The 12,510-nt window shown below is 44.9% G+C and overlaps 2 protein-coding genes across 2 annotated transcripts; both read left to right on the forward strand.

The window, feature by feature from the left end:
- Positions 1-2,316: 2,316 nt before the first annotated feature.
- On the forward strand, positions 2,317-5,449 carry LOC119283644 (PRA1 family protein B2-like). Its single transcript, XM_037563107.1, has 2 exons — positions 2,317-3,112; positions 5,267-5,449. Exon 1 carries the CDS (start codon positions 2,426-2,428, stop codon positions 3,089-3,091), a length of 666 nt encoding a protein of 221 aa, XP_037419004.1. The 5' UTR covers positions 2,317-2,425; the 3' UTR covers positions 3,092-3,112; positions 5,267-5,449.
- A 1,057-nt stretch (positions 5,450-6,506) lies between these two features.
- LOC119283655 (sorting nexin 2B-like) lies at positions 6,507-11,739 on the forward strand. The gene is made up of 5 exons (XM_037563112.1): positions 6,507-7,609; positions 9,219-9,428; positions 9,786-10,046; positions 11,247-11,333; positions 11,430-11,739. The coding sequence occupies exons 1-5, from the start codon at positions 6,698-6,700 to the stop codon at positions 11,508-11,510; spliced, it is 1,551 nt and encodes a 516-aa protein (XP_037419009.1). The 5' UTR covers positions 6,507-6,697; the 3' UTR covers positions 11,511-11,739.
- Positions 11,740-12,510: the final 771 nt, after the last annotated feature.

Raw genomic sequence — 12,510 nt, forward strand, 5'->3', positions numbered from 1 at the left:
CTCATATTGGTTCCTACATATTCTACGAAGATCTTTATCGGACAAACCGTAATGAGAATATACGTTATTCCCTTTGTCATCGGTATGTTACTTGCCCGAGATTTGATCGTCGATATCTACATACCTAGTTCAATCTCGTTACCGGCAAGTCTCTTTACTCGTTCCGTAATACATCATCCCGCAACTAACTCATTAGTCACTTTGCTTGCAAGGCTTCTTATGATGTGCATTACCGAAAGGGCCCAGAGATACCTCTCCGATACTCGAAATGACAAATCATAATCTCGATCTATGCCAACCCAACAAACACCTTCGGAGATACCTATAGAGCATCTTTATAATCATCCAGTTACGTTGTGACGTTTGATAGCACACAAGATATTCCTCCGGTATCCGGGAGTTGCATAATCTCATAGTCGAAGGAATATATGTATTTGACATGAAGAAAGCAATAGCAATAAAACTAAACGATCAATATGCTAAGCTAAAGGATGGGTCTTTTCCATCACATCGTTCTCTTAATGATGTGATCCCGTTCATCAAATGACAACACATGTCTATGATTAGGAAACTTAACCATATTTGATTAACGAGCTAGTCTAGTAGAGGCTTACTAGGGACACGGTATTTTGTCTATATATTCACACAAGTATCAAGTTTTTGGTTAATACAATTCTAGAATGAATAATAAACATTTATCATGAATAAGAAAATATAAAACAACAACTATATTATTGCCTCTAGGGCATATTTCCTTCATCTTATTCCAAAGATTGCTAACCCGTCAAAGCGTTTAGATTTCAGGCCTATAAGTCTTTGTAATGTGATACACAAATTGGTACATGCATGGTATTGATGACCCACAAATATAGGGGATCAATCATAGTCTTTTTTATAAGAGTGTTGAACCCAACGAGGAGTAGAAGTAATCGATAAGCAGTTTCAGCAAGGTATTATCTGCAAGTGCTGAAAAATGACAGTAACAGATAGTTTGATAGCGAGACAATTGATAGCAAATAACAAGTAACCAATATAGAAAGGTGCAGTAAGGTGGCCCAATCCTTATATTAAGCAAAACGTTCTTGAGGACACATGGGAATATCTTCTAGTTAACTTCATCATGTTTTAGTCTTGTTCACTACTTTGATAAAGTTGTTATGTGGGTGGATCGGTGCTAGAGTGATGTTCTTACTTGAACAAACAACCCATTTATGATTACCCCCTCTCGCAAGAATCCGTAACTACAAAAGAAGAATTAAGATAGATCTAACCATAGCATACGACATATGAATCCAAATCAGCCCCTTACGGAATAACGCATAAACTAGGATTTAAGCCTCTGTCACTCTCGCAAACCATCATCTACTTACTAATCCACAATGCCTTCTCCTAGGCCCAAGCATGGCAATGTGTCGTGTAGTTGACGTTCACACAATACCACTAGAGGAAGAGCAACATACACATCATCAAAATATTGAACGAATACCAATTTGACATGATTACTTATAACAAGAATTCTCACACGTCACGGGTCGACCTGTTTAATAAGTGTGCCATGCCTAGGCCTAGGGGCGAGATTTGCGTGCCGACACGACACGTCCCACTCACAAATATGCCTAGGAGAGGCGTGTCGTGCATGGCACGTTTAAGCGTAGGCAAGGCAGGGCTGACCCACTTGGCCAGGTTTGCCTCACATCTCCCCACGTCACGGGCAAAGGGGCACATCGGACCTCCATAGACGTAGCCAACCTCGAGAGTGTCGGATCTAGGCGTAGGATCGACCATAACCGCCCGAGCAAGAAGCTACATGCGGCCCCGCCACCGCATTCCAACCTCCACAACTATCGCTGCCGCCATTCGCCTCCTGCTGATGCACGCCCTCGCTTGCGAAGGAAAGACATCTAATGCGAGCCACCCCGGGTGAAAAGGTAGTGTTGTTGCCGCTGCCACCGACCGGCAATGAGGAATGATCCGAACAGGGGCCGCTAGCTAGGGTTTGGGTCGCCTTCGAGCGGCCCGAGCGAGCAACCCAGGAGGCACCTTTTTTGAGGGATTTTTTTTTTTTTTTTTGCTTTGGGCTGAAACTGCAACGAACATGTTTTTTTTTTTGTTGAAAAAACAAAACTGCAACCGCAACGAATAACCCGTCTCAAGAGGTGGACAACCACATGGACCAGGTCCACAGTCCAGATTGGTCACAGCCCATTCTTGCAGCCGACGAAGCACGCAAAAGTAGTCCATCGAACCAAACGAGCTCGTCACCGACATGTGGACCCGGGCAACAGCCTAAACGCACTGTCGTCCATCCCACGGAACAAACCAAGCTAGAATAACTCGAGCGGAAGGGCGCAGGCAAGAGAGGCAACCACCGCTTCCGCAGCAAACCCTTCCCGATTGTTGGAGAGCACGCCGAGATCTGCCCCCCATGGCTTCCGCGCCGACGCAGCCGCCCCTCCTCCCGGTCACCAACCCCACGGCCGCGGGCTCGGCGCCCGCCGCCACAGGCGGCGGCGGCGGCCTGGACGCGCCGATGGCCACGCCGGCGTTCCGGCTCTTCATGAGCCGGATCTCCGAGTCGGCGCGCCGCTCGCTGTCCGACCGGCGCCCGTGGGCCGAGATGGTCGACCGCTCGGCCTTCTCGCGGCCGGACTCCCTCTCCGACGCCACCTCCCGCCTGCGCCGCAACCTCACCTACTTCCGCGTCAACTACACCGCCGTCGTCGCCTTCGCGCTCGCCGCCTCGCTCCTGGCCCACCCCTTCTCGCTCCTCATCCTCCTGGGGGTCCTCGCCGCCTGGTGCTTCCTCTACATCTTCCGCGCCTCCGACCAGCCCGTCGCGCTCTTCGGCCGCACCTTCTCCGACCGCGAGACGCTGCTGGGGCTCGTCGTCGCCTCCATCGTCGCCTTCTTCTTCACGCCCGTCGCGTCGCTCATCATCTCCGGGATGCTCGTCGGCGGCGCCATCGTCGCCGCCCACGGCGCCTTCCGCATGCCCGAGGACCTCTTCCTGGACGACGCCGACGCAGCGAGCGGCAACAGCGCGGCCCAGGGGCTGCTGTCCTTCCTCGGGGCACCCGGATCTAGGGTTTGAGGCGCCGGGCGACGAGATCTGGTAGGCTTCCTCGGCGCGACAAGTTCGTCTTAAACTGGAGTTACCCTGGATCTGATATTGCTTTAACTGTGCCCTGTATCTTCTCCAGTTCATCGTTCTGTAGTTACAGATCTATTGGTTTATTGTTGATCCTGATTGATGCGCCGACTTTTGCCAATATATGCACCGTTTTCTCTTTTGAGTTCCACGCTGCGATGGAAGTTTAGTGTTCAAGACTTGAGTACTTCTATATATATGTATGATGTTTAACTATATCAGTGATGTAGATGGTATGTTCTTGAGGGTAATGAAAGCAAAGTACTAGTACAATCCTTTGGTCCTTCTGTTGTTTGTGATACTTGATAGATGAATGTTTGAGTATTTTCTGGCATTTGTTGTTATTTAGTAGTTATTCTCTGAGAAATCAATGTTTACTGGTATGGTATTGCAATGCTGCCCTGATGTAGTGTTTCAGTCAATAGATCTTGGTGACAAACTTCATATTTTTGTAAGTTAAGCTTTGTTAATAGCTGACGCTAGGGATACGATAATGTTGTGCTGCATCAGCATGCACTTGGCTTCATGTTATTTTTAGATTGATGTGTGGTAGTGCTATTTCTGTTGGATTAGACTAGAATCCTGCACTTGGCTTTCCTGGGTCCGCCCTTCTGTCTCAGGGCCCTTGATGAGGAATCACCTTTTACTTTTATTCTATGATCGCACATAGAAATTCAAGAACAGTCCAATTTTTTTGTCAAGATATGGCAAAGCTTCTGAGGAGTATCAAATCCGTGCCAAGTCAGCTTTCAACTTTATCTGTGTTTTGATTAAGAATGCTGAATTCCTAGTTCTAAAGGTGTTGTGTCTTGCTTGTTGAACATGTATCTCGGAGCTTTCCTATAACCTAAGATTGATTTTTTAGTGTACTCCCTCTGTAAACTAATACAAGACCTAATAGGTCAATATTTTCTTTTAGGTCACTAAAGTAGTGACCTAAAAGGTCTTATATTAGTTTACAGAGGGAGTGTAAACTAAGAAGGCAGTACAGTGCCTGGTTTTGCACTTTTGCATGCTGAGCAGTGAATTTCTATGTTGCAAATCTTTGAGCAGTTTTTTTTGCCTTTCCTGCGTAGGCTCAGGAAGGGTTTATTTCTAATACAAATGCTATGAATGATTTTATTGTGAAAATAAAGTGCAGAATTGGTATACTCAGGTGCCCAATGAAGGCACCTTGTTCCTTTTCTTGACTGTAGAATGTGATCCATGTTGTGACCCTCTCAAGCTTGTTTGGCATTAGAGCTGATCATACTGGAAAGTGCTACAATCCTTTGGTGCTTCTGTTGTTTGTGATACTTGATAGATGAATGTTTGAGTATTTTCTGGCATTTGTTGTTAAATAATAGTCCGTCCGTCCGAAAATACTTGTGTCATCAAAATGAATAGAAAGAGATGTATCTAGAACTAAAATACATCTAGATACATCCTCTTTTATCCATTTTGATGACAAGTATTTCCGGACGGAGGGAGTAGTTATTCTATCAGAAATCAATGGTTACTGGTATAATGGTATTGCAATGCTGACCTGATGTAGTGTTTCAGTCAGTAGATCTTTGTGAGTGTTATTTCTCTTGGATTGGACTAGAGTCCCGTGCTTGGTTTTCCTGGGTCTGCCCCTCTGTCTCAGGACCCTTGATGAGGAATCACCTGTCTCTTTTGTTTTATGATCACACATAGAAATTCAGGAACGATCCAGTTGTTTTTGTCAAGATATATGGCAAAGCTTCTGAGGAGCATCAAATTCGTGCCAAGTCAGTGTCAAACTTTATCTGAATTTTGATTAAGAATGCTGAATTCCTAATTCTAAAGGTGTTGTGTCTTGCTTGTTGAACATGTATCTTGGAGCTTTCCTATAAGCTAAGAATGTTTGTTTTAGAGTGTACTCCCTCCGGTCCTTTTTACTCTGCATATTAGGTTTGTCTGAAGTCAATCTCATCCAACTTTGACCAAGTTTATATAAAAAATTATAGACATTCACATAACAACACCAATATCATTAGATTCATCTTGGATTATATTTTCATATTATATTTATTAGATACTATAGATGCTAATAATTTCTAATATAAATTTGGTCAAACTTAGCAAAGTTTGACTTTCGGCAAATCCAATGTGCAGAGTAAAAAGGACCGGAGGGAGTACGAACTAAGAATGCGACACAGTGCCTGGTTTTACATGCTGGGTAGTGAGTTTCTATGTTGCAACTTGCAAATCTTGGAGCAGTTTTTTTTGCCATCCCTACTTAGGCTCAGGAAGGGTTTATTTCTAATACAAATGCCAAATATGGTTTTATTGTGAAAATGAAGTGCAGCTTGTTGGGGGTGGTCGTTCTTGACAAAATGTTTTGAGAGCAGCATTGTTATACTCAGGTGCCCAATTCCTTTTTCTTGACTGTAGAATGTGATCCATGTTGTGACTGACATGGACTGTGAAAGTCTGAATAGCTGCAATTCTCAAGCTGCAGATATATTCTTATCGTATACTCCATCTGCAACCTACACCGTCATAGCGTCAAAAAAGACTTACATTAAGTTACAGAGGGAGTAGATATCATGTTTGATAATGTTTTTTTAGGGGATGTTTGATAATGTTTCTGGTTTGCTTTTGTGCTGGTTGCATACCATCTCTCGCCTGGTCAGCCACACAGCGGCTAAATTAGTTGGTGTGTTTGTGTGTCTGTTTCTGTTTATACAGACTGTAGCCAGGATGAGCACGCCAACTAGATAATACCGATGCAATGATACTGAAAATGATGCTCATTTGACCAATTCTGTACTATTTGTGCCACTTGCATATGTTGGGCAAAACAATCAAATCTCTATCTTGTCTACCTGAAGCAGAACAGTCTTCGCTCCTTTGTGTTTGATCGAGCTATGCCCCCTACATCTCTCGTACCTTTGTTGATATGGAGTCTGATTTGATCGAACCATGCTATGTGTTTAGACTGGAGTTCAGTCTTGGTAAAGGCCACTACTGGAGGATCGGTGTGATCAAACTGTTTCCGATAAAGCCATGTGTATAGTCAACCAAACGCACTTTGAACACAAGTGGCTGCCGATGAATAATGGAATTCCCTATCTTGTTGCCTCGGAACGGGACGGAGGACAACACAGGTGCTCGCATACGTTGAACGGAGAAAGTTAGCTATCAGTGGCTTCGATTCGCACACAGAGAAAGGCGCTTTGCGTGCGTGTCGGGGCTCGCACGGTTCGCTTTTGTTGTTAAAATAAATGTTCAGGGCCCAGATGGCATTGACGGCCTCTTCCAGATAATCAAAGATAATTCGCAAATAGTATATTTTTTCGATAAATCTGAGCTGCCCCCTGGGTTACGCTTACGCAATACGCATACCCGCGGCGGAACACGCACGCGACACCACCACCCAGCTCCGGACTCCGGACTCCTTCCGCTCCTCCGCTGCCCCGACCCCGATCGATCCCTCCTCCCCTCGCCTCCCCTCGTCGCTCTCAGATCCCTCGATCTCCACGTCCAGCCCTCACCCCCTAAATCCCCCAAACCCTACCCACCCGCCTGCCTCCCCAAGCAGCCATGATGGCCGCCGAGCCCTCGTCGCCGTCCGCCACAGCCTCCGCGGCCGCCGACGACCTCGAGACCCTCGCCCTCGACTCCTCCAACTCCTCGCCGGCCGCCGCCACCGACCCCCTCCTCCGCCCGCCCTCCTCCTCCTCCAACGGCGCCGCCGCCCGCCACGAGCCCTTCGTCATCGACGACTTCCTCGACGACGACGACGACAACGAGGACGAGGACGACCACGCGCCCCCGCCTCCCCCCGCCGCCCGCGCGCCGGCCGCCGCCGCGAACGGCGACGCGGGCCCCGAGTTCTCCCGGATCACCGTCTCGGACCCGAAGAAGCACGCGGAGCCCGTCTCCGGGGCCGCCGGCGTCATCCCCGGCTCAGGGAGCTACTTCTCCTACCTCGTCACCACGCGCCTCGCCGACGGCGCCGACGAGGTCCGCGTGCGCCGCCGCTTCCGCGACGTCGTCGCCCTCGCCGACCGCCTCGCCGCGGCCCACCGCGGCCTCTTCGTGCCTGCCCGCCCCGACAAGAGCCTCGTTGAGGGCCAGGTCATGCAGCGCCACGACTTCGTCAGCCAGCGCTGCACCGCGCTCCAGCGCTACCTCCGCCGGCTGGCCGCGCACCCCGTCGTCGGCCGCAGCCCTGACCTCCGCACCTTCCTTACCGAGCCCGGCGCCATCGCCGCCTTCCAAGGCGAGGCGCCGCGGCACTGGACCACCACGGTGAATGCCGCCATCCCAACGGTCCCGGCCAAAGCTGGGAGGGACTTATTTGGGATGTTTAAGGATTTGAAGCAGACCGTTGTCAATGGGTTGGTGGCCACGAAGCCACCGCCTGTGGAGGAGGAGACTGATACAGAATTCCTGTCGCACAAGTCCAGGCTCGAGGACTTGCAACAGCAGCTCACAACGACGTCTCAGCAGGTGCTTGTACCACCGTCATCTCTCTTGCTTCCCAGACATAGTATCATTATCGTGCATAGACAACCTGCACTAGGTGGTATATCAAAGCTCAAAAGCAGATCAAACAGTCTCATATAACTTAAGTAACATCAATCTTATAGGAAGCTGTTACTTGCTTCATTCTTTTATCACCTAGGGTAAATCTAATTACCAAACGGTCTTAGTGCATGACCATCTGAGCGCCATTGATGGGAGGATGAATGAATATCAAGAGATGAAGGGGGAGGGGGAGGGAGAAGGGGAAGGAGCAGGAAGAGGGAGTGGGGCCTGACCTCAACTCTGACCACCACCGCAGGCGGGAATACGTTGCCCTGTGTTTATTTCTTATGCGTGGCAGCACAATTAGCACTTTATATAAATTTATGTACTGTTTATAATTATTTAACTCATGTTCGTAAGATGGTTTCTTTCAATTCCTCAAGCTAATTAGCTAAACAGTGGTTCAAATTTCACAACAATTTTTCGTGGTGGTTATGATCCCTGGCTATTTAAGACTTTTTAGATCGAACCCAGGCTATTTTAACTTTTTTTAGATCAAACCCTGGCTATTTTAACTATTATTGGCATTCGATAGTTTTAGGTTTTGCCAACATATGTAGTCATAGCAGAAAATTCTGACATTGATTCATGGGCGATGATGTGATCTGTTGGAAAGTTCTGAGGTCGGTCGGTTCAGTTCATCTTTAAATATTTAATAAGGCATTTGTGTGCAGAGGGCTACAAATCTTCTGGCTCCTCTTGTTCTGAGTCATTTCAGCTCGCGCCTTTACTTATTTTGATTGATATAGGAACCGGCTGCAGCCAACAAACATGAACACACTTTCAGCGGCCAAATAAAATTTCTATATGGACCATCTTACCTTCATTTTTCTAATGAATGACTAGGTTACTCTGATCTAGATGGTACTTATCTAATGCTCTGGTTTACGAAAGAATGAAAATTGAGTTTACTTTTCCATGGAGTTGACAAATTGGCCTATCAGAAGCAGTGTTACTAGACCCGGCCTTTGCCACCGACCTGGTTAAGGCCTCTTGGGGCCACTGGCCGGACCACATATTTTTGCTTATGTATAAAATGGTATGTGAACATACATGCATGATGTTTTATCAGAGAAGTAGCAACATATGGTATTCACCTTATATGCTTGAGGAATTTATGACATATACTCCCTCCGTTCCTAAATATAAGTCTTTTTAGGCATTTCAAATGGACTACAACATATGGATGTATGTAGACATATTTTAGAGTGTAGATTCACTCATTTTGCTCCGTATGTAGTCACTTGGTGGAATCTCTAGAAAGACTTATATTTGGGAACGGAGGGAGTAGTAGATAGCATGACATATTGAATAGTTGCCTCCAAAATAGTGCAATGTCAAGTTCTCTTGGTACATAGATAGAAATGTGCTCCATTCCACTTTATGGTCTTCCTTTTTTGTTATCTGCAGAATAAGTCTTGAAACGCCTATTCTGTTCTTGCGCACTCACAGTTTTCATAAAACTTTTGGAATGGTATGTTCTGGTTCAGGAAACTACTATTGTTATATTCTAATTTTGCATTTTATATAGGCGGAATCACTTGTTAAAGCTCAGGATGATCTTCGAACAACGACAGCTCATTTGGGAATGACATTGATTAAACTGGCAAAATTTGAAAGGGAGCAGGCAACATGTAATTCCGAGAGAAGACGGGCTGGTGTTATCCAACATTTTGCAAATTCTGTTGTCAAGTTCAGCAGATCTCAGGCAAAATTAAATTCTGAAGTTGTACAACAGCTGGTATGTGCATATGCCACAAACTCAAATAGACATGAATACTCCCTCTGTCCCTAAATAGGTGGCGTATAAATTCAGTTAAGTTAATTATTTCCAAGTTCGACCAAATATATGGAAGAAACTATCAACAACTACAACATTCAATAAATATATATGAAAGTATATCTAATGGTGGATATATTGATATTAATTTGGTATTGTTTATCTTCATATTTTTGTATATATGTTTGGTCAAACTTAGAAGACATTGAGTTTTTGACTCAATTTATACGTTATCTATTTGGGCACAGTGAGGGAGTATTGTATCTTAGAATTTCGTATGTATTTTATCATAACAGTGAAATATTTATGGGTATGCAGGATACTATCCATGAATACTTGGAGATGATGATATCTGTTAATCATGCGTTTACTGATCGTTCAAACGCTTTACAACATGTGCAAAGTCTGTCAGCAGATCTGTTTTTCTTGCACACTAGGGCAGGAAGACTTGAATCTGTATCATCAAGAGGTATTGGGCAGGAATGGACAAGGTATCAGAAGATAGAGGGATTGAAAGAAACAATAAGCACAAGAGAAGGAGTGAAAAACCAAGCTCTTAGAGAATATGAAAGTATTAAGGTAAACTGCCAAAAATTGTGAAGTGATATTGTTCTTTTGGAAAACTTATGGAGCATGAAGTTATATGGAAAAATGGAAAATCATATAGAAGAAAACAAAAGCTTAAGATAAATGTTCTCATTGGATGGTTTATTAATGAAAACTGGCGCACGTCCTCAACCAAGTCTGTTGACCAAGATAGTAGTACATGCTAGAATAATTGTCCTAAAGATTAATATTCTTGTGATAGCTGCACACATAATCGAATAATATTAGGCATGAGTAGCATATTTTTGAAGCTTCTAAACATTATAAGAGGCATTGCTGCTATGTTTGTGAATACAAAATACCAACTAGAAAAGCAGTTTGTTCAAGTCAAGTCATTATCCTTCAATATTATGCCTTTGAAAATCAGAACAAAATTTAGGATTACCGTCACCATGATGTAGGTTGGTGGCTAACATGTAGTTGAACTATGTTTGTCCATAAGTATATTCTGTTACCTTTTCTGGTTGACACATTCTGCAGGAAAGCATAGCTACAGCTGGGATTAATACAAAGGAGGGACGAGTTCTAGCTAGTGAAACTATATACTCCCTCCGTTCCTAAATATTTGTCTTTCTAGAGATTTCAAAAAGTGACTACATACGGAGCAAAATAAGTGAATCTACACTCTAAAATATGTCTATATACATCCGTGTGTGGTAGTCCATTTGTAGTCTCTAAAAAGACAAATATTTAGGAGCGGAGGGAGTACATGCTAATCCACATATAATGTGTTAGTTGAGCTATTGCTGCTGCAAAAAAAAAAAATTCTCTTCAATTTTTTAAGAGTTTCCCAAAATTTAAATGACTGATCAGGTAGATTATGTACGCATACTAGGCTTTCTATGATAACATATTGCTTTGCTTTAAGAGATCCCAGAGGGTGGTCTTTGTCTTTGTGCTAAGATCCTGGGAGTGGATCATCACGTATGTGCGTCTTTTTTGGAGTTTCAACATGTATTTTCAGGGTATGCGGACAATGGTACAAACTGCAGGATCATTTTTTGAGTTAGAAAAATGGGTGGAGGTTGATTTCTTGTGTGGAGTTGGCACATCAATTTTTTGCAGGCCTCTGGGATGTTGGGAGTGTGTGTTACTGAATTTTGGAACCATGCTGCATCCGAAAGAATTATAATTTCGCCCTTCTGCCATTTACCTTCTCTATATTGAATGCAGGAAAATAACATGACTGAAATTAAAAGATTTGACAAGGATAGGCGTCGGGATCTTATTGAGATGCTGAAAGGATATGTTGTAAACCAGGTATGAATGTACTGCACAATTTTGACCATGAAATGTGTGGCAGGAACTGCAACAGCGTCGTTGAACAGAAATAACCTCTTTGATATGAATTGGCAGGTCTCATATTCGGACCATTTTGCTAATATGTGGGGAAAGGTCGCAGAGGAAACTAAAGTATACGCGAACAGGAGCAACTGATGCAGGCATGCAGCTTTGGTGTACAGTACTAGTATAGCAGTGGATTTTGCCCCTGACTTGAACACCGGCACAACCTTTCCTTTGTTCTCTCCAGTTTTGCCATTGTGATGCAACCTCCTCCTGAGATCTGTACAATTGCGCGATAATTTATTGCGGCTACCCGGTCTTGTTATAGACAAGGGACAGAAAAAAGAGAGGTGAAACAGGAGTAATATTTGGTTTGAGCACACGATCTTTCTCTATTGCCACGATGAAATGTTTGGTGGCACAGGAGTAGCATCTGGTTTGCATCGTGCCAGTGGCAAACACAACAAATCCAGCTTTCACACGCTGCCGACTGCTGACTGGGCTGGCTGGCGAGCGTGTGGCTGGCTATCTTTACTTATCCAAATGTGCATTTGGAGACCACAGTTGCCCACATGCACTTTTTTCTTCTTCTCTGCATACCCATTGCCAAGTTTGGGAGTTGCGTGGTATCTCCGCCCTACTAGTATTTCCCTCGTCGTCTTGTGCGCATGTCCAGTAGGAATCGCGTCGATGTGGATGGCCTGGTGCCAAGCTTACATGATGTGGCTGAGGAGTGTTCAACCATTGAAATCCTACCAGCGTCACAGATTCAACTGAGTTTGTCACCAAAATTTAAGTTCTTTTTGCTAGTTTTGATTGAAATCCCAAAAATTGCCTGTAAAAAAGTCCCGCAAGTTAAAACATTTTAGGCGAAAAGTGCTGCCGACATATGGTTTTATTTGAAAAATTAATAAAGCTCCAAATTGCCAGAACACAAATTCAAATCAAAATCTAAGTGAGTTTATCCATCACCACAACCACAAAGGGAAGAAGAGTTTCACTAGTCTAAGCACAAGAGATCGTTGCTCCCCCGCCCCCGCGGCCGCGGTGCTGCCGGCGAAGCGGAGCTCCGAAAATGTCCCACGCGCCGCTCAGAAACGCCGCCGCCTCCTTCAAACCGCTCCTCCCGTCTCCCCGCTCCCGCCTCAGCACC

The sequence above is a fragment of the Triticum dicoccoides genome, chromosome 1A (assembly GCF_002162155.2).
Source record: "Triticum dicoccoides isolate Atlit2015 ecotype Zavitan chromosome 1A, WEW_v2.0, whole genome shotgun sequence".
NCBI lineage: Eukaryota > Viridiplantae > Streptophyta > Magnoliopsida > Poales > Poaceae > Triticum > Triticum dicoccoides.